This window comes from Raphanus sativus, chromosome 1 (genome assembly GCF_000801105.2).
Source record: "Raphanus sativus cultivar WK10039 chromosome 1, ASM80110v3, whole genome shotgun sequence".
Lineage (NCBI taxonomy): Eukaryota > Viridiplantae > Streptophyta > Magnoliopsida > Brassicales > Brassicaceae > Raphanus > Raphanus sativus.
Window position 1 is genome coordinate 24,554,730 of NC_079511.1, and position 22,593 is coordinate 24,577,322.

At 33.4% G+C, this 22,593-nt stretch overlaps 3 protein-coding genes across 3 annotated transcripts; all 3 read right to left on the reverse strand.

Moving 5' to 3' along the window:
* Positions 1-820: 820 nt before the first annotated feature.
* Positions 821-2,150, reverse strand: LOC108853038 (jacalin-related lectin 15-like). The gene is made up of 3 exons (XM_018626506.2): positions 2,043-2,150; positions 1,718-1,932; positions 821-1,295 (listed from the first exon to the last, which is right to left on the reverse strand). Exons 1-3 carry the CDS (start codon positions 2,074-2,076, stop codon positions 1,044-1,046), a joined length of 501 nt encoding a protein of 166 aa, XP_018482008.2. The 5' UTR covers positions 2,077-2,150; the 3' UTR covers positions 821-1,043.
* A 5,032-nt stretch (positions 2,151-7,182) lies between these two features.
* On the reverse strand, positions 7,183-8,140 carry LOC108837080 (uncharacterized). The gene has a single exon (XM_018610152.2). It carries the CDS (start codon positions 7,955-7,957, stop codon positions 7,319-7,321), a length of 639 nt encoding a protein of 212 aa, XP_018465654.2. The 5' UTR covers positions 7,958-8,140; the 3' UTR covers positions 7,183-7,318.
* A 2,590-nt stretch (positions 8,141-10,730) lies between these two features.
* Positions 10,731-15,219, reverse strand: LOC108809280 (homeobox-leucine zipper protein ATHB-15). Its single transcript, XM_018581427.2, has 16 exons — positions 14,384-15,219; positions 14,144-14,303; positions 13,969-14,069; positions 13,806-13,896; positions 13,640-13,735; positions 13,368-13,565; positions 13,132-13,287; positions 12,976-13,050; positions 12,780-12,892; positions 12,499-12,691; positions 12,239-12,415; positions 12,074-12,154; positions 11,861-11,995; positions 11,352-11,786; positions 11,128-11,277; positions 10,731-11,040 (listed from the first exon to the last, which is right to left on the reverse strand). Exons 1-16 carry the CDS (start codon positions 14,590-14,592, stop codon positions 10,894-10,896), a joined length of 2,517 nt encoding a protein of 838 aa, XP_018436929.2. The 5' UTR covers positions 14,593-15,219; the 3' UTR covers positions 10,731-10,893.
* Between the last annotated feature and the right edge of the window lie 7,374 nt (positions 15,220-22,593).

Sequence of the window (22,593 nt, forward strand, 5' to 3'; positions counted from 1 at the left end):
TTCGAGAAGTTTTTTGGAAATTTTCTAGGGAAAGTCTTCTCATGTATTAGATCTTTAAAGTAATTATAAAATTTATAAAACAATATTTTGAAAGGGAAAATATCAAAATCATGTATTAATAAATATTTCTAAATGATGGAAATTTAGTTTTGCTAAAATTGAATTACTTTTAACATAGATGAGTGAACGTAGATTGAGTCACTATAGTCTTTGGTTTAGGGTTTGGTAACATATGTTGTAGTATTTTTGATATTTTTAGGGTAAAATTTTGAAATCTTATCTTTTTTTTAAAAAAAAATTGGCTTATATGTGTTTAGTGACTATCTAATAACTTGATTTAAACACTTTTTAAGTATTTTGTAAGTTTAAAGAAGTATTTTCTTAATGATTTGATTATAGGATCTAGAAGAGTCATAGAAACTTCCCAAGAAGTTTTCTAACATATCACACCTAAATTTTAGTATAATTTAGGGTTCCCGTCTAAAATTTAGAAGAAGTTAGGTTTCCCGTCTAAATCAAAGTCTTCCGGAAATCCGTCAGAAAAAGTAATCTCATGTATTAGATCTTAAAAGTCATTAGTGCCATAACTCACAATCATTTACTTTAAGTATTTTTTTCTCTTCATTATCTTGGTTGATGTATGCATTTGAAGTACTCAATGGTAGAGTTGTGGATCTATTATGACATAATTAAAAATTTTGAATTTTTAAAAAATTTAGTCAATTATTAATTGCATTTTGTTATAGAAAATTGTTTGGATAGACACGTTAACTACGTTATTTTATCAAATTTTAAATTTTAAAGAGAAACTCAATATATATACTGATAAAATGGCATATTTATTTTTTATTAAGAATGGAACTTGGTCCGAACAAAAAACAAAATAAATATATACCTTATCGCAATATGTAACGTGCAAGCAATTGAATAAGTGAAAGGCACGCTAAAACAATAAGGAAGATGGTACAAAGTCAATTAATACAGATTCAAAGCAACATAAAAATCAAACCGATGAATCTTGTATATAGCTTTCGGTAGAACTCTTAGATTTCCATATTAGCAGGAGGAAGCGGTGCGAAATAAGCTCCAAGAGAGTTTAGGGTTTTGTTAGAAGATCCATGAAACCCAATGATCTTCTGGTCTTTCACTTGAAGTTTAAACTTGGTACCAAGGTTGTACCCCATGAGTGCAGAACTCCTGGTGTTAGTTTTGACCACAAGGCCTTGTATCGCACCCTCGTCGTAGTAACACTTAATAGATACGATATGCTCACCAATGGTATGGTTAAGATCAAACTGCAAAATGTTTATATCCACAAGAAGACGATGATGAGCATATGTTTATATCCACAAGAAGAAGACGATAAGCATATAATGCATTTATAAAGAGTTGATAACATTAACCAAACCTAGACCGGATCTAACAAGAAGCCATAAAAGACATCGAATCATTCATACATATTGAACGGGAAATGGAACAAGAACAGTATGATACGGTTTGATAAAGTCACGTGGATTAATATCGGTTTTATTTTATGAACGAAGAAAAGAAAGAAAAAAAAAGTCAACGTCGAAGCGGCCATATCGGTACATGCGATCTAACAAAATCAAAGATCGTTAAAAAAAAAGTCAACTTCTTGGTTTTGATAGAATGTGAAATAGATGGCAGAAGCAAAAATTAATGAATCGACGATATGAAAAAGAGTTTGAAAACGTACCGAGTCAGTGAAATCTTGACCCGAGCCACCATGGACTTGTCCAGCTTCAGGTTCTCCGCTCTTGACATAGTCGAACTTGATGGACTCTATACCTTCGCTACCCTCTCGTATATAAATCTTTGATACACCCTCATGATCGGCTCCATCATCCCATTCTTTGCCTCCATTCCCGCCTTTCGCTTCCAACTTTTGTGCCATTGGGAATGGATTTGAACCTGGTGATAGAAATAGATCATGTCAACTTTATAAGTCGGATCAGTTCTCTAATTATGAAGTTACAACGGAAAACGATTAGAACTATATGCATCTATCAAGATGGCTATACCTGATGGACCTTCAGAAGAGAGAGGGCTTTGCATCTTTTGAAGTAGATGTTTTCGTTAACATTAAAATGCGGTATTTATTTAGAAGTAACACCAAAACATGATGCGATTGTGAATGTAAACCAAATAATCAATATAAAAGTCAACTACTCGACTACCACTTGTTGGTGTGCGTGTGAATATGTGGATTGCGTCATGTTAGTTGTACTATGTAACTTCGTTCAACATGGTTGGGTGAGTGAATATAATGGGCTGAGCCGGCCCATAATCTTAGTCTTCGATCTTTTTTCTAGTTTTGGTTATTAATGTTTGTAAATCCATGAGAAATTGGAGCTAACACTTTTTCTACTCGTATTGTAAAAATGTCCACATAACAATCATCAATCATTACCAAACTAAATTATAGATGATAAACACAGACAATAATAGAAAGAAGATATGTCCTTATCCAATGAGAATCTCACAAAGTATCTAGAAGCATGTCTCCGAGTAGGCATTACCAGCACAAAAGCTGCTGCAATAAGGCCATGTTCGTTTCGTGAACTGGATGAGAATTTCAGACGCAGCATCTGTACGCAGTAATTGGATGCAGCAATCAGATATCGTTCGTTCGCGATTCTGTAAATTTTGGATCATGTGTCTGGAAACTGTATTTAGATGCAGTTTTGTTCGTTTTGTATTCTATATTTTTGAATATAGATGAGTTTTATGTCAAATGACCAAAAACTCCTTATCTTTTCTTTTGGTCTAAACATATATATAACTATATCTAAAAGTGAAACTAACTTGTAGAAAAAATATATTTAACTACAAATAAAATTGAGATAAATAAAAATGAACATTAAATTCAATTTTTCATTTTAAAAAAAAATAAAACAACTAAATTTTCATATATTAACCTGTAAAAAGTTTTGTTTAACTGCAAATAAAATAAACATAAATAAAAATAAATATCAAATTCAATTTTTCATGATTTATAACATTATAAAGTAACAATAATAAACACTAAAGTCTATTTTCATGTTTTACAACAATGATAACATCAAACTCAAATGACTTTACACAAAATATTTAACTAAGTCTCGGAAAATTTGATTCTCGGATTTTGGCAGGAAAAACTCGATTTTCGGGTTTTGGCCGGAAAACTTGGTTTTTGGGTTTTGGCGAAAAAACTTGGTTTTTGGGTTTTGGCCGGAAAACCGGATTTTTCGGTTTTGGCGGGAAAACTCGATTTTCCGGTTTTGGCGGAAAAACTCGATTTTCCGGTTTTGGCGGGAAAACTTAATTTTTTGGTTTTGGCGGGAAAACTCGGTTTTCGGGTTTTGGCCGGAAACTCAGTTTTCGGGTTTTGGCGGGAAAATTCGGTTTTCGGATTTTGGCCGGGAACTCGATTTTCCGGTTTTGGCCGAAAAACTTGGTTTTCCGATTTTTGTGGGAAAATTCGATTTTCGGGTTTTGGCCGGAAAACTCGGTTTTTGGGTTTTGGTGGGGAAACTCGGTTTTCGGGTTTTGGCTGAAAACTCAGTTTTCGAGTTTTGGCCGAAAACTCGATTTTCGGATTTTGGCCGAGAAACTCAGATTTTCCGGTTTTGGCCGAAAAACTCGATTTTCTAATTTTGGTGGGAAAATTCGGTTTTCGGGTTTTGGAGGGAAAACTTAGTTTTTTAGTTATGGCGAGAAAAATCGTTTTTCGGGTTTTGGCGGGAAAACTCGATTTCCCGGTTTTGGCGGGAAAACTCGATTTTCCGGTTTTGGCGGGAAAACTCAATTTTTTTTTGTTTTAGCGGGAAAACGCAATTTTTTGGTTTTGGCGGGAAAACTCGGTTTTCGGGTTTTGGCCGAAAAACTCGATTTTCCGATTTTGACGAAAAAAACTCGATTTTCCGATTTTGGTGGAAAAAATCGATTTTCTGATTTTGGCGGAAAAACTCGATTTTCTGGTTTTGGCCGAAAAACTCGGTTTTCCGGTTTTGGTCGAAAAACTTGATTTTCCGATTTTGGTGGGAAAACTCGTTTTCCGGTTTTGGCCGAAAAATTCAATAAAGCTTCATCTTGGTCCTTCAAGTAACAACTTTATATGCAACTCTATCTTGAATTATCGGATACTATGATATTATATCTGTAATTGTTTATGTAATCGGTTAATCTATATATATAGCTTCACCATTCTATGTTAGTTCCAGTCAATTTAACTTTTGATAGATCATACATATACAGTACAGTATATTCTATACATATATCATCCCTTTTCTAGAATTTGAATTTTGCTATGTTAGACGCATAGATTAGTATTACGTAAAAATACAACACACATCCGTTAAAATCTTAAGCATCATGATTTCGGTTCCAAATCGGCTCGGTTCAAAATATGACACCGATCGATAAGATAAGAAGAGATTTTTTATAAAATCCTATTTACATAAATCCTATATAAATATATATATATATATATATATATAGTTCTATTAAAATCATAAATTAATAATTTGTACATGTATAGTTTATATAAGTACAAACAAAAAAAGAATGTTGTTTTTTTTTATTCAAAATAGAATTTATCTAAGTTTTTTAACATTTCAATATATTCTGATAATATTTAATAAAATTATATCCAAAACAACACTTAAATTCTATGAAACATATTTTGTTACACCAAATAATATAATAAAATAACAAAAGTAGATTCTATAAAATTTAAATTAATGTATATACATAAAGTCTAAAAAATTATAAATTAATAATTCTATAAATTAATAAAATATTATACTTCCAACATTATTAATTTATAAAAAATTACTGTATACATATGTGTGTGTGTAAAGTAAGTAAGTATGTGTTTCAACTAAGGAAGGAATAGTTTAGACGATATTGCTCTTCAATCTTGATTTTGGAATCAAATTTACGAGTATACAAATAGTAAAAGAAAATTAAAGAAACAAGTTGGAAAGATCAAGAAAGTACTTGTCTCTATTTTGCTTTAAGGAAAGAGCCAAACAGCTTGCATGACCACTTTTTTTGGCTAAATATGTCCACTTTAGGTTTCCTGTTTTATTTCATCAAAGTTTTTTATTTTTACATCTCAAGGTTAGTTACAACTTTCTTCCTTACTATACTCTTTCTTTTTTAGCAACTCTTCCTTACTATACTCATAATCCTGAATATTTTTAATCCTGAATTTTACGTATAGCAGTTATATGAAATTTACAGTAGTTATTAGTTAATGTGCAGTCTCACTTTCCAAGAACATTAGAATTTTTTTTATCAATAACATTAATTTCGTATAAAACTTACAGTAGTTATTAGGTATAGGATATTTCCAACTTCATTCCATTTTTTTTATAAAACAGAGCAAAAGTGATTGCAGCGTAAAGTATGTTCCAATCTTACTTTATTTTCCATTCTGCAATAAAATTTATTCCAAAAATAGGATAATCTATTTTTTTTGTTCATTACTCCATTATGGAGTGAAAAATAGAATATGGTTAAAACATTTTTACACTATAATCACTTTTAATTCATTTTAAAAGAACAAATAGAATTTTACATCTCTTTCTAACCAGTTCTAGAGGGCAAGTGTCTTTGGAAATTGGGACTGCACATTAACTACCGTAAATCTCATAACAACTATAAGTAAAATTCAGGATTATGCGTATACTAAGGAAGTAAATTGTAATTAACCTCCGGGAGTAATAAACTAACATGCAAATAGTAAACCTCATGAAAGCCTTTAGTCAAAAAAATAGTATTGGGTCTTTTTTTCTGAACACAAGAATAGTATTGGGTATATGCAGGGTAGGATGACATGCAAATAGTTGAATTGCTAATAAGATTCAAACCTTTGTCAATCTTGAGCTAAAGATTTCTGGTGTTGGAAGCATAACAGAAGTGGCGAATACACTGTTCGATCAGGTACTTGGCTAGCCACGAGATCTGTTCTCAGTAAACAATTTCAAGAAGCTGGAATGCAACCATCTATAAACAGTTTGAAGAGTGAGATACGGAATGCTCTTGCTGCTCCAAAAATTCAAGCGTTTATGTGGAGATCTTTATCAAGTGCGCTTCCTGTGGCGAGCAACCTGGTGACGAGAGGTATGAAAGTTGACATGCTTTGTCCTCATTGTGGTACGCAGGATGAGACTCCGAATCATGTCTTGTTCAATTGTGAAGTCGCTAGGCAGGTATGGGCATTGTCCAATTTCCCTTCAACGCAAAATGGTTTCCACAAGGACTCATTGTTTGTGAACTTCAGTTACCTGATTCAAATGAGTAAAACATTCGAGTTCCAGTGGAGATTAGAAGATGTTACCCATGGATATTGTGGTTGATCTGGAAGAATAGAAATAAATTTGTTTTTGAAATATTATTTCATTTTTTATGAGTATATATTATTTCATATGATTAAGATGACTGTCACTTAACAAAAAAATGTAGCATTTGATCATTTTTCTGAGTATTATTGGATTCATCATTCATCTGTTTTACTGAAATCTTTTATAATAACATAGCAAATAAACTTATTCCAGTCAGTTGACCAAAAAAAAAAAACTTATTCCAGTCATCATAGTTGACACAGATTTTCCATACAGTTTTATGTTAAAACTGGCTACCTTGTGTATTAGTTAAAGCGCGAGAGAGGTCTCTTGCTAATGAATTCATTGGACAAAAGAACCAAGACTATTCATTGGCAAGCAAAAAAATTAACTACATAGTTGCAACATGATTGTGAAACTTTGTGGATCCAGAGATTGATAGTTTTGCTTAAGTTACAACAAATTTACACAGAACATTTATTTGGTAATTAACACATGACAAAAAAATTATTCATAGTATCCAATTGTTTCCAGAAATGCGAAAATAAAAATGAGAAATTCTCTCCAATAGCATTTTTTAAATTTTTTATCACAAAAAAACATTCAAAAATAAAATGATCAAATTGCTTCTTTTTGTTTTGAAAATGTTTAATATTTATTTTTTGTTTTTAAATATTTGAAAACATTCATAAAACCCCACCTTTTAACTCTAAACCCTAAATCTTAGATTAATTAATCTAATGGTTATAAATGCATATTTACCCTTCAATAAAACTTCTTTTGGTCATTTTATTCCTTTTGATGCTATTTTTATGACAAAAATTTGGTCCGATGCTATTTTGGTTTTTCCTCAATAAAAATCTCCAAAAACATCATTACATATTTGCAATAGAATCAACAAAAGGAGACAAGAAAAAAAAAGAAAAACAGAGTGAACAAATATATGAAGAAACACAATGATCAAATACTTAGCTGAACTCTATCATCTTTTTCTGCTGATTCAAGTTCTTGTAAAACTTCTTTATGAAATCATCAGCCTCTTGGTCTACTTGTCTTTTTGCCACGTCATCATTTGCTGGGGTCAACGGAAACGGTGAGTCCGTTACTCTTAACGGCCTTACCAGTGGAGTCCGTCCAAACCCCGGAAAGTAAGGAGACAAAGCCGCTGAGTAAGCCGTCGGTGTAACGTTTCCTCCGTCGCAAACGCCGTTAATAAGCTCAAGAACTGCTCTAGCGGCGGCTGCATCGTCGTCAAGCGTCTGAGGCGTTTGACCACACGCGAAGAGACTATTGTTGTGACTTTTTTTCTTCATGAAAGAAATATTGTAAAAAGGGAAAGAGTAGTTTGGAGTATTGCTACAACTATACTCGTATTCTAGTCGTAGAGACGCAGCTCCTGCGGCGGATGAAGCAGCGTTTAGAGCGTTTGAGGAAGTGGAGTCAGCGGGGACGCGGCGACGTTTGTGGAACATGAGATTCTTGCCGCGTTTGAGAGTGGCGTTGAAGTCGGCAATGAATTTGTGTTTTGAGACGCCTTTGCGGATCATGTACAAGAGAAAACGTACGATGTTCCATAGCTTCTTGCTTATTGGTACGTTTTGATCCATCAGTTTTAGAGGGAGAGAGATATGTAATGTTGTTTTGAAGGTTTGGTTACATACTTATGAGATAAGGAGAAGAAATGTGAAGGATTTATAAAGGAAGAAAGTGAGAAAGAGGTGCGGAAACGTTCAATATATCATACAAAGATTATAAAGGCAAAGCAAAAGCTTATTGGAGCATAACTATTGAATCCATGTCACTTTAAAAGAAACTAAGTAATGTTGATATGGATTAAATTTTATATCATAATTATTGAATCATATACATGTTTTTTTAGTTATTTATTCTTCATTTCTGTTAGAAACATGTTTACTATTAGAAAATCATGATAGATAATATGAAGCTATTGTTACTCTTTATACATATACATATTATTTTTTGGTAAAGAGTATGTATATACATGTTTGTTAGAATCTTCTATGTATTATTGTATATGAACACAAAGTTAACCATGTTATCAGGAAAATTGAATAGAATTTTTGAAATATTTATACTGGCTAAGGCTAACTTATAAAATATAATCCTTACAATAATTATTATACATTATTATATATTTGAAATAAAAATATTTTCATTATGCCTTACATTTGTATGCATATTTAAGCGGATCTATACTATTATTATATGAAGTGATTTTTCTTACTTGACAGTTTTTACATATTGTTATGTGATTTTGTTTATTTGTCATTGTTTATTGATTATTTGTCATATTTTCTATAATTTTAGGTCAATTTGCCTATTTATTATGTTTTTAATAATTTTAGTTTGTTTATTTGACATATTCTCTTTAATTTAAGTTATTTATTTATTTTTCATGTTCTTAATAATTTTAATTGATAATTTTATTTATTTTTATATTTTAAAATAATTTTAGGTAGTAATTTTAGTTTACTTAGTTTTCCACAATTTTAGGTTATTTTGTTTATTTATCATTATTTATGTTAGAAGTTTATTTGTCATATTCCATGATTTTGGTTGAGTCATTATTTTTAATGGATAACTTTTGAACTGTTAGTATACTTCTGAACAGTTAACAATGTTTATTTATTGAGAAAAATTTTCGTTATGCCTTACAGTTGTGTGCATATCTATGTACGCGAATCTATACTATTATTTATGAAGTGATTTTGTTTAATTGTCAACTTCTCTATATTATTATATGGTTTTGTTTATTTGTCATTATTTGTTGATTATTTATCATATTTTTATAATTTTAGGTTGATTTGCTTATTTATTATGTTTTTAACAATTTTGGTTAGCTTATTTATCATATTCTCTATAATTTAAATTATTTATTTATTCTTCATGTTCTTAATAATTTTAATTGATTATTTTATTTATTTTATATTTTAAAATAATTTTAGGTGGTAATTTTAATTTTACTTAGTTCTCCATAATTTTATGTTACTTTGATTATTTGTCTTGTTTTATTATTTTTAGAAGTTTATTTTTAGAAAATTTAAGATAATAAGAAACTATCTCTCTCTCTCTCTATATATATATATACATAAAATAATTCAAAACTGAATAAATTAGAGTTCAGATTGCACTATTTTATATGTATGATAGCCATAACTTTTTTATAACGATGTATTAAACCGATAATCTATACTATTTTTTCGGAAGTGATTTTTTGCAACAGTGCTTTCAAATTAAAAGTTGGAGTGGTTAAACTCGATGATATCTTTAATGAATAAAAATATATATTAGCTAAAAACAAATTCAAAACTAATAATAGTAATAATTATCCAAAATCTTAATATATATATTTTAAATAAAAAGATAATTTCTATATATATTGTGTTGTAATCTGAAAAAACTTTTAATAAAAATTTCAAAATTAAAAAAAAAGAACACTTATTAATCAAGTAAAATTATTAATTTATATAACCGAAAAGAGAATATTAAGTGACTTTAAGATTTATTTATTAATAATGAATATGAATGAATTTTTTTTAAAAAATATAATACGTAAAAAAATTTAAATGAAAATAGATAAATTATAATTTATAACTATAATATTTTCATTAGTAACACATATATCATTAAATAATTATAAAATGCTTTTTGTCCGCATGGGTGGACGAAACATTTAAAAATCCATCAGATAGAACAATTAGGAGTAAACATCAGATAATGGTCTAACCTCATTTACATATTTGGTTTTATAAAAGGTTAATATTGGTGACAGATGCATATGTATTAATCAACATGAATAGAAATAATATGATCATGTATATAATGAATATATATAATATTTACTATTTAAAAAGTTATTTTAGTAATTTTATGTTTATCTATTAGATTAGATAATTGAATGTAAATTAATATAATACAACTTTTAGCGAAAAATAAATTAAAAATTATAATATATATTATGTTGCTATCTAAAAATAATATTTTCAATCATAAAGATTAAAAAAATAAATTAAATAATAGTCACATATATATATTGTAACGAGAGACTTCGTTATAGATACATATATCGCCAATTTTAAAATTTAAGAATATAAACATAACATCATGCTAATTATTGAAATAATAATATATGTATTAATAAATATCTATAAGATTATTACGCCCGTATAATCGGGCCAACCATCTAGTGTTTTATTATATCTAAAGTAAACTGATCTGAATTTTAAGCAAACAAAATTTCCAAATTTTTATGAGCACACATTTTTATCATAAACAAAGGGCGGCCATTTAGCTCTTTGTTCAATTCAAATAAACATTGTTACTGTTTAGAAGTATACAAAAAACCATCATCACACATAATCAAACCAAACGCAAACAATTTTCTTGAGTTTTCAAACAAAATACTGTTTAATGTGTTTCACAGCAAACATCAAGAACACACAAACAAAGATCGTCTTACAAAATACAACCAAAGTGTCGTCTGCAATAAAAACAGAGATTATTTTTAAGGATTGCATAAATCTCAAACAAAGGACCAATTGATGAACACAAAGCTGATACAATGAGCGTTCTCTTCTTCATTGAGTACTTTCCAAGCAACTGCTCTCTCGTATGAAACTGGTCTCCCCATGCTTGACAGACATATCCCACCTTGAAGACTCGCAAAACCCTAAACCAAAAATATCCAGTTAAAAGTCAAAACAAAAGTTGATTAAACTACTACTACACAAATCAAAGCAGAAATGTTGTTGAAAACCTGTTGCATGATCTGTGGGAACTCAGAGCAGAGAGTCTTTCTTCCACTGTCATCAAATATCTTCTCTAAAGAGATATCTTGAAGAGAAACCAATGTAGTCTCCAGCATGTCAAGCCCCGCCTGGTTTGCAAATGTGAAGACTGGCATGGCCTAAAACAAAAGGTTAAAAGAGGATCAGTGAATAAAAAAACATTCATATGAGTTTGATGTTTTAAGTTAAGTACCTTCATTGAGCAGCAGACTATAGCATCTGTATGGTGCCAAAGGTTCTTGAGAACAGATTCATTGCCTTCACTGTTTGATTTAAGTAGCTCAACGCCCATGTAGCACCTGTAACTCTGGCAGATCCAACGAGCAAGTGTTTGGGCTTCAGGAGTACCCAAAGGAGTGCGCAAACCGACTTGTGAACTGATGTGAGAAGGAGAGAGAGCCAACGCAACTCTCTGAACCGATGAGATGATACCTCGAACATACTGCCTAGCCATGGATGCTACATGTTCTTGCATATGGCTCTCAATACCAAACTCAAATGCTATTGTCATCACAGATCTTGCACATGCGGAGTTTCCTGATTGATCAGTTGAGGCTTTTGTTGTTCCGGCTGAGCCAATCTCCAGCGCTGAAGCAAGATCCAAGGTTCGGTTTGGACTAGACACTTCCTGCTTTCAGGTTCAAGACTAGCTTTTAAGAGTCTGAAAACAATAATATGAAACATTATTTGTGTTTTTCTAACCTTTGTGGAGTCAAGAGGGATGATACGGAAACCAGAAGGAAGCAGAGGCGCATCATCAGCAAAAGAAGCATCAATTGGAGCAAATATAAGTTCAGCACACGTTCCAACAGCATTCTCATCCATGCCGCTACAAAGCTAATCACAAGACGAATGCATTATTATCAGTTATCCCTGATTACTGATGCAGACAAAAGACAGACTAAAAATAGTTACTTGTAAGAGGAAGATATCTCTTGGGATGATTGCATCTTCAGGGGAATGGCCAAGACCTTCCAGTTTGATGACTTCCATGGACTAATAACAACACAAAACCATTACTTCAACGATAAAGAGAACAAACAATCAAAGGTGGCACTAGAGAAGAAACTTGAAACTAACCTCTTCATGCTCAATAGTGTGAGCAAGTGGAAGTATAACTTGCCCTCCAAAGCCTCCAACTCTGGCACTACAAGGCCCCACTTTAACAGCTGCTGCCAGATATGCATCAATGTTGTTGTCAGCCCATTCTGATCTGTGCTCCCTCAGAAACCTAAGCAGAATCCCCGGAGGAACATTCTAAAAAGTTGCAAAAAACCAAACCAAAACGAAAGAGTAAGAAGAAGTGCTGAACAAAACAAACATAAAATGGTGCTATGAACCTGTAAAAGCATGGAGGCTTTTGCGCATAAGACCACATTGCTAACGGGAGGAGCAAAGCCATTGGAAAATGTAAGGTTCAAACCCATTAGCTTGTCTGGAGAAGAGTTCACAGTGATTGTGACATCATCCATGCTATCTCCTATCACCGACCATCCTTCATCGGTGAAACTATTAACAGACTCATTGAAGCCTCTGTAGGAAAGAAAGGAAAAAAAAGTATTAGACAAGCAAAAATATTAAATAAATAAAAAAGGGAAAAAGTGAAGAAGAATATCAAAACCTGCTTAGCCTTTGACTCAGAGCTCGTAAGGCAGCAGGACGCCTTCCCCAGCCATTGACGTTACTGTTAGTCTGAGAAACCTCTTGAGCTATTTGTTTGAGTTGGCGCAGCGCCTTTGAAAACAAAAAAAAACAATAATTCAAGATGATCAAAAAAGAAATGGTTTAGGAATAAGCGAGTTTTTAAGTTTACTTACTGCCATTGTTGTCTTCTGTGCAAGTACTTTTGGTGACTCATAGAGCGGGCGCAAGACCTCAGGCACACTACAAGCCTAGACAACAAAACTGGTTTAACGTTCTCTGATGTATTGAATAGTATAGACATTGTAGCAGAGGTGAAGACTGTTTGTTACCTCTAAGTCCATATGATCCACAATGTGTATGATGGAGCCACCACCATCACAAGGGCGTATCAAGTAGCCACTAGGAAGCATCTCTGCTCTAACAAAATGTTGAACCAGTGGCATACTAGGACCGTTCTGAATGCTCTTAAGAGACCTCTCGCATACCTATACAAATTTGTTACATCGTCATGAACAAGAAAATCAAGAAACAAAGGCAAAAAGGTTATATTCAGAGCTACACACACCACAAGGCTGCCATCTTCTAGAATAGAGGTGTAACGCAAGAGCCAGAAATCACGTGGTGGAGCCAACGTAGTTGGTGCATAGAGCTGCATATAAAGCAGCTCAATGGTTCCACCATTGGCTGTTGGCAACACATTCATAACATCAACAGCTCGGCATTCGCGGAACCACGAAGGCCGATCCTTGACGATCTCTGCAACCTGGAAACAAAGAGAAAAACATATCAAATCTTGCTGCCTATGTAAAAGGTAAGTACTAGAAGATTGCTGCGTACCCTTGTAGGTTCAAGACCCACTAGGCCACAGGCGCGTGCTGCCACACCAGCGCAACCGTGAGAAATAGAAATGATTCCAATGGAATCCGGACCAGGCTGTTACAGTAACACAAAGCAAACCGTTACAGAAGAGCTCATTGATAGAGGAACAGGATTAAGGGCATACCTTCATTCCAGGCATCTGTACCCACTCAACAGCGGTTCCAGTTGCCTTTGAAAGAAACTCTGCTAAAGTTTCTTCTGCAATGGACAAAAGTCTGCAAAACACACAAAATTGCAAAGTCAGAATGAAACTATTTTAACTAAAAGAGCTAGACTAAAGCACTGACCCTGCAGGACTAGCATCTCTTGGAGGATTATGTGATGCTAATTGGTGCTGACCACTCGTCACCACCGACTCACAGCTTGTGTCTTTAGCTGGAAGGGTTGGCTGGAATGAAAAAATAAATAAAATCAATAAGAAACTCTTTATTTTAAAGAAGGCATTAAAGAGAGGATTCTCACATTGGGAGTGTGTTGACGGAAGTAGCTGTTTTCATGAACCAGCTGTGACACTTGCTTCTGCAACCTATCATTCTCCTCCATCAATAGCTTGTTCATTGCAGTCAACTTCCTATTCACAGCTTGAAGCCGTGAAGCCTCCTTCCTTTGTTTCTCTCTGCATCTGAAGTTTATAAAAAAATAAAGATTTAAATCAACTACATACAGAGAAAACCATTAAAAAAACTTCATTGTGATTATTACCTTCGGTTCTGAAACCAAACTTTGATCTGTTTAGGCTCAATGTTAGAGAGAATAGGACACTCTCTGATCAACTGCTGACGGCGGATAGAACTGGGTTTAGGACAGTCATGATAAAGCCTCTCAAGTGCTTCAACTTGCTCAGGTGTGTACCTAACATACTTCCCATTGTCCAAGCATCCCATCTTCCCATCTTTGCAAGACATTGCCATTATTACTCCTTTTGGTAAAACCCAAAGTCTACTCCTTTCTAACACAACATAACCTTATAGGAGCTTTCTTAATCCACACCCCTTTACTTCCACTACTCTTAGATACTCAGTGCCCTTCCATCTCAAGTACTCCTTAGTGACTTCAGTAACTTAGAACACAAGACTTATCCTTTTTAAGGACAAAAAATACAAAACACAAGAAAAGATTTGTTTTCTCTCCCCCCAAAGATTACAACTTTCAGCTTTTTTTGCAAACACCAAAGAAAGATTCAACCATTCACTGGAAAAGAAAAAAAAACACACACACACAGAGAAACCTCTAAAAAAACAAGAAAGCTACAACCTTTTTTGCTCTATTTTCTCGTGTCGGTACAGAATCAGCGAGTTGACTCAGCCATTAGAAAGCCCTTGTCCCCAGATAACTCGAAACGAAGCCATATCAGTTAGTACTCAAAACCCCTCATTGAATAAAAAAGTGAAGCTTTATTATGGAAACCCTAGAAATGAAAAGAAAGGAGGAAACTAGAGACGAAGACGAGGAAGAAGACGTAGAGAAGAGTATGTAGAGAAGGAATCATGGAGGAGGGAGCTACTACTGTTGTTTTAGATGTTTATCTATTCTCTCTCTCTCTCTCTCCCTTTTTTTCCTCTGCTTATTCATGGCAACTTTGATTTTTTTTTTTTGCATTTTTAAATATTTTTTAAAATAAAATGATGATTTGATAGTGGCACACTGCATAATATTTTATTTTTTATTTTTTTCGAGTTGCGTTTGTGAATTAACTTTCTCGTTGGCATTCTCTTTTCTCTTTTGCTGATTGGCACCTTGCATAGCTCACCTTGCAAATCTCTCTTTTGGTTTGTCTAAAGTGCCCCCCTCTACATGTGAATTAATTGTCAAAACGTTCACTCCACCCAAACTAATAACAATAACAGTAAACTATTGACAAACTTACTTTTAACTCAGAAAAAGCAAAAAAAAAAAAAGAAATTACATTTTTATAAGTTTCTAATTTAAAAGAAATTTGTAAAGAGAATTTCTAAAATCTTTTATTTTCTAATATTTATTTAGATTTGGGTATAAATTTTAATTTGATTATTTAAATGATATCTATTATTAATTTATCTTAATCTGATTGTCGTGTTTTGGTGTTGGTGTGGTAAAAAAAGTTTGAATCATTAAACTGGAAATTCTAAAATAATATTAAGTTTCATGTATTTCTCACTCAAAACCTTTTAATAATTAATAAATATGAAAAAACGAAAAGAATTGTATTGGTCATTCAGACTTTTAAAATACGATTCTAAGTTATGAGTTTTTTTTATAATTCAAATACTAAATAATGGTTTTCTTAATCTTTTATAATTCAAATACTAAATAATGGTTTTCTTAAACAAACTATTTCCCAAAGTTGTTGAAAATTACGTTAGTTATACAGATACTTTTTTGGGTCAAAGCTATACAGATACTTTCTTTTTGTCAAACAATATATACAGATACTATAATTATGAAAATGAATGAGGATTGAAAGCAAACTGTATAGTAAAATCTTCCATTACCCCCGACCAATGAGTAGTTGCTACGGGGAAAGTAGGAGAGTGGCATAAAGTGTAGTAAAGTGGGGGAATGAAGGGTAAGATCAAAGCGGCAATGGGAAATGGTCAGAAGTGTATAAAAATAAGCAAAGGGCGTGGGACTGTGAGAGAGAGAGGTCTGCGTAGAGAGACAGAGACACCATCATTACCTTCTTTGCATGCGTCTTCGCGTCTTAAAGCTGAAGCCTCTCTTTCTTTCTTTCTTTTTTTGTCAACTCCATTTCGAATTTATTAAACTAAACTTACTTTACCGTATCTACATTTAATGTCTCTAAAAATGTTGTAACAAAGTGGTACTTTTTGTTAGCATAATGTTTAAATTGTTCATCATGATGATGAAAATAATTGTCTGTCTAGTTTGAGTGGTTTCAAGTTTCAACATCTAATGATGAAAAATATTTATTGATATTGCATTAAAAAGGAACTTACGTTTTAGAAGTCTAGACCACTTAACTTCAATTCAGGCCTAAAATGTAGCCCAGCCCATTAAATATCGAAGCTAGTGGTGCTATGTGAGGTCATTTTGTTGGTTTTGAAATTTACGTCGGGTTTGAGAATTTTTTCGCCAAGAAATTTGGGTTGAGGAACTTTGTTTCTTGTTTTCTTTTGGCTAGTTGTATATAATATCGTATACTGAATTGTGTAGTTTGTTATTCATGTATCAACGTGTTTATATACAACCAGAGGCGGACCTATGTAGGGCAGTAGTGGGTCACATGAACCAGGTTAAATTTATAATTCAGTCATTTTGCTATAGGTAATGAAAGATCCAATAGCTTATTTGGTTCATTCTCTCAACTAATGACCCACCTTTCCCTCGTTCAATTCCTCTTAGATCACTTTATAATCTTGTTTTTCATTTTTTTTTTGTTTATGCTGGGCCAAACACCAATTTATAACCCCCTAAAAATTAAACTTAGGTCCACCACTGTATACAACATAGATAAGCATATTTTAACTAGGTATAGGAATATTATATTAGCTTAAATCCTTTAGATATAGGATATACATCCTTATCACATTACTCCTCCTCAAATTAGAAATGAGCTTCGTCGAATGCCTAACTTGGACAGCAAGAACTCAAATGTAGGCGCAAGTAATGCTTTAGTCAGTAAATCCGCCGGTTGATGCCGAGTAGAGATATGTTCCGTAGTAAGTAGCTTAGCTTGAACGACATCTCGAACTGTATGACAATCGTTCTCCACATGTTTAGTGCGCTCATGAAAGACAGGATTTTGAGCAATATGAAGTGCAGACTGACTATCACAAAATAATCTCATCGGCTTATCATGAGTAAACCCAAAGTGTAACAGAAGGCGCTTGAGCCACTTAAGCTCACAAGTTGCATCAGCCATAGACCTGTATTCCGCCTCTGCCGATGATCTAGAGACTGTACGCTGCTTCTTAGTCTTCCATGAAACAAGAGAATCACCAAGCAAGACGATATAAGCACTCAAAGATCGTCTGGTGAGAGGACATGCGGACCAATCCGCATCACAGTAAGCAGTAAGTCGCATATCAGCATTTGCTGAGAGCATAATTCCCTAGTCCGGACAGCCCTTCAGATAACGCACCACTCGCAATGCTGCGACCCAATGATCCTCTAGAGGTCGCTGCATAAACTGAGAAAGAAGGTGAACAATATAGCACAACTCTGGTCTCGTGAAAGTAAGATAGATTAGACGTCCAACCAAGTGTATGTATTTCTTTGGATCCGCAAGAAGGGGACCCTTTGACAATGCAAGTTTGTGATTCAACTCAGTCGGAAGAGGAGATGGTTTAGCTCCAAGAAGACCACACTCAGTAATAATGTCAAGGGCATATCGTATACTGAATTGTGTAGTTTGTTATTCATGTAGCAACGTGTTTATATACAACATAGATAAGCATATTCTAACTAGGTATAGGAATATTAGATTAGCTTAAATCCCTTAGATATAGGATATACATTCTTATCACATTATTGTACGTGCCAAGGTTTATATGCTTGTAGTAGGATAGTTTTAGTGGTATTAGCCATTTTTCCTTTAGGAACCCTTTTGGTGGACTTAGGAATGAATATAATGATTTTGAATTTGTCACATTGGTCTAATTGAAGTTTGGCTTGGTGTGCTTAGCCATTGTTTCTTTGCCTGAGTTATCATTGCTTACTGCTCATACGTACTTCTCCCTAATCAGGGAGACAACCACAAGATTCAGCTTCTCTTGTTTCTCAAGATTCGTGTCAGATTTGGAAAAAGAAATAATTTTTCAGTGTCTAGGAAATAATATCACAGCTCCTATTGAAGGCAAGTCAGTCTCAAGCAGCCCACTCTCTCGCGTAAATGCTTAAATAATCTACTCACGCTTAGACTCAGTGTCAAACAAACAAACAAGAAACATTGATAAAAGAGTAGTGAATCACTGTCTCTACATATGGTCAAAGAAAAGTGTATCAAGTTTTTTTTTTTTTTTTTTTTTTTTTTTTTTTTTTTTTTAAATATATATTTATTTATTTATCTTCCCGAAAACGGGCATTCAATTTTGATTACAAGCTCGTTTTCACCAAAATGGTTTAAGTCAAAATACACCGGCTAGCTTCGCTCAAACCACCAGTCCGGCACATTCCACTAGCCGGTTTCTAAATTCTTAAACTATCCAACACCGTTCTCAGCCTTCGATGTGATCCGCAAGAGGGTGGCGTTCACCTCATTTCTTCGGTTACCGGAACTCACACGGCATCTCCGGAGTAGCTGGTGTTAGACGGCTTCTTGGAGCTTGAGTTCTCCATTGATCATTAAGCACAAACCGGATAGATAAAATGGAGAAGGAGCATACCACACAGCAAGCTCTGCACCACAAGAATCCACCGTCAAGATTGAATCAAATGCGAAAGTGAGAACCACACAGCATCGAACAACCCAAGAAAACAGGATGCGGCGAAGCACCACCAAGGAACGAAGCTCTGTGTCCTGCAAAAGAATCGAAACATTAACCTGCTCAATAAGCCAAATGGCCAACAGAGCATCGCGAAAGCTAACATCCCACTAGGTCTCCTCGTCGGTTGAGCCTCAACTGACCAAATCAAAACTCTGAAACCGACGCCCTAGCCCGAGTAAGAGAACCCAACCCGGTCTTCTTAGAGCTGAGCCGTTACGCCACGTTGGAGAGACGAGACAGAGACGACTAAGCGGACACGGAGAAGACGAGTCACAAGACTCAGTCACAACAACCTTGCAAAAGGAGAATCCAGACAAATAGAGAGAGACCTCCAAAGACGAAGCTGAATCCGCCATAGACGACAGAGCAACCGACGGCTTGAATCCTCATACGCTGAATCTCAGACAAACCGCAGCCACACGACCACAAAGCTGGCTAAGCACGCACCACCAGCCTGAACTGATGTCTCTATTGAGAGCCGACTAAACCGAAGAACGAATCAAGACACCAAGTTTCGTCCAACTGAGGTCCGACAAACCGCTCCAAACGATACACGAGATGCAGAAAATGAAGAGCAGAGGAGAGAGTCCGACAAAACCCCTCACGCGCCACCAACCGCCGAGACGATGACCAGATCTACAAAGAGAAAACGAGATCTAACCTAGCCTCACCCTAAAAGCCGACTCCTTTCACTGCTCAACCCTCGCCGGCTCGTCGAGACACCAGAAACCAATCGTACTTACCGGATCTATCACTCTCCGGGAAGCTCTAGGGTTCTGGAGTAAGATAGAAACCAGGGCCTCAAACATGTCGACGGACAAGGAGAAGAGAGGAAGAGAAGCAAAACGAAAAACAGAGGCAAAGGGAAAGAGAGAGCCTCCGGCGCCGGAGCTAACGCGAGCCGAGACCGGAGTCAAGGCCTCCGGACACCGGAGCAGTGACTGAGAGTTGAAAACTTGTGGCTAGAGATGGAAGAGAGAAAAGGGGAAGAGATGTCTATCGTATGATATATTGTTGTTCTAAAGTGTATCAAGTTTCTTTATTACTAATCCTTGTTACGTTTGTCTCTTTAAGAACTGATCACAATAAGTTTTTTTTAGTTCCTCTACGTATGTTTCTACGCTGAACCGATCTAATGCAAAGAAGGCGATAAGCAATAACGGAGCTGTAACAGTATGTCTGTATGTGTCAAACAACTGAACAAGTAACTAAACCAAAATATATATAAGCAGAGTCACAGAGAGTTAAACCAACCAAAAACAGAGTTAAACCTTCACCACGCCATTACTACGTTCAAAACGACGATGATGTTTCCTCTGCCGTCGAAGGCATTATTTAGTCGACATAACGTAGTGCTCTCAAGACTAACATGAGAATTGTAAACTCAAATAATATTTGCTAGAATGGATAACGATGACTTATAATACAACTAGTGACATGCTAAAAAAAAAACTAGTGACATGCTTGCATATTTCCCTAGGTGAATCTTTCTCTCTGTACATTACTACTATTATTTTCTTGCAACACTTGTTCAAATATATGAACCAAAGGTTTTTATTTATATTTTTTAATTTTCCCACCATATTTGAAGTTTTGACCTAATTTGCTGAGTAGTCTCGTCCACGTTCCTGTTTTATCTTAAATAAAATATAAAATATCCACATATGATTGATATAAACTGCACCACGAAATTAAAGAACCGGTCAACAAAAATTGCATAAAGAAATACAATTAATAAAATAAAATAAAAACAGGAAAAACAAAAGGTTTTGGTGATCAAAACTCAACGACAAAGAGTGGGTTAGTTGGATGGCCATTTTGTTCGCATGTCTGCTCTCTCCTCCACCTTCTTTTTATGCTCCCCGAAATTTTCGTCTACGCAAACCATAAAATACAGTTTTATTATTATTTCGTATCAAAATTTTGAAAAGAAAACTGTTTCACCTACTGACCTACATATTATCATTGTTCTAATAACTTAATAAATTTGGCTAAAATAAATCAAATAAATGTGTAAATCAATTTAAAATCATGTTTTTATTTTATTTTCTATTAAAAACATGTGATAAAGGTTCACCGGTGAATTCCACCATCTAGATTTGAATTTCGGTCACCGTTGATTAAAATTAAATGAAAATGTGATCTTTCTGAATGTCTTCGGCGGATTTCTCGGTTTAACTCTAGTGAATGATCACTAGTGAATGATCACTAGGTGTAGATCATGATTGTTAAAAAAAATATTATATAAAAGAATACTATTAGTTTCAGATTATTTTGTGATATAAAATTTATACATTTGAAATAAAACGAAAAACTCGCAATTAAAATTTACACGAAACTAAACTGAATACTTAGTGAAGGGGGGATATTGGTAGAATTAATTTCTTTTTGACATTATTGGAGTGAAACATATTACATATTAACATAGTTGGCTAAAAAGCTTTATCAAAAGAAATTGGCTAAAAGTCAACAAAATAAATGTTTAATATTTTCAATATTAGTTTTTATGAAAAAAACATGTGATAAAAATCTATACTATTAAAGCAAAATACCTAATAGGTATTTGCCTTTAGTTTTTGAAGTTAATTACAATGGTATGCCATTGCTATATTTATGCCTAACAATATTAATGTCACTATTTTTAATTTAAATTAATCAAAAGAATATTCCAAAAAAAATATTTTTGGAAACTATTTTGCACCCCTATTAATATTGACTAACAAATATTGAGTCATTAATGCAACATAATTTTCATAATCATGTATCCCTTTATGATTCTTATTAACTTTTCATTTTGTGTATTAAAATGTTTTACCAAAATATTTCATAACTATATATATTGTAGAAAAATATTTTGTGTTTTGTTTAAAATTTTAATAATACACATCGAAAATATTTGTTTAATCGTGAATTATGTATCCTAAATATTTGCGCCACTCTACTTTCTATAATCAATTCTTAACAAATTGTACAAATCTGTTTTTGAGAATCTATATTATTAAAACATAGATAAAATTTAAACTAATTTTATTTATATATATTGTATTATGGATTATATACATTTCAATAACTGGTATCGTTATTTAGTGAAATAAATAAAATTATATTATATTTTATACCAATATATTAAATTAAATTGGATTTCATATTGGTCACTGATTGGTTCAATCAATTATTTTGGGGTTTAAGGGGTTTTTTGTCTATTTTATCTGGTAACTTCTAAAATTCAAACATTATTACATGTCAGATCACTGGATTTAGCGGTTCGACCATTGGTCCGGATCAGATATAAAACTGCTATTTAAATGGAAAAATATTTTAAATAGAAAAATTTATTTCAAATTAGCAAAAAATGTGAATATTGTTAATGAAAATATCCCGCGTTTTCAAAATGCGGGTCAAAATCTAGTGATAACTTATAATACAAAATCCGCGTATAAAAAGTTTTAAATACAGGAAAACTAAATAGTTGCAGTTTTAATACAT

Bases quoted from the DNA above. Each gene is read 5' to 3' on its own strand.
- LOC108853038 (XM_018626506.2), bottom strand. From the start codon at position 2,076: ATGCAAAGCCCTCTCTCTTCTGAAGGTCCATCAG. The intron at 1,933-2,042 runs GTATAGCCATCT...TTCTATCACCAG, and splicing joins CTCTTCTGAAGGTCCATCAG to GTTCAAATCCATTCCCAATG. The intron at 1,296-1,717 runs GTACGTTTTCAA...AACATTTTGCAG, and splicing joins GTCAAGATTTCACTGACTCG to TTTGATCTTAACCATACCAT.
- LOC108837080 (XM_018610152.2), bottom strand. From the start codon at position 7,957: ATGGATCAAAACGTACCAATAAGCAAGAAGCTATGGAACATCGTACGT.
- LOC108809280 (XM_018581427.2), bottom strand. From the start codon at position 14,592: ATGGCAATGTCTTGCAAAGATGGGAAGATGGGATGCTTGGACAATGGG. The intron at 12,692-12,779 runs GTTTTGATATTC...TCTTTCCTACAG, and splicing joins CTGAGTCAAAGGCTAAGCAG to AGGCTTCAATGAGTCTGTTA. The intron at 11,278-11,351 runs GTACTTAACTTA...CTTTTGTTTTAG, and splicing joins TAGTCTGCTGCTCAATGAAG to GCCATGCCAGTCTTCACATT.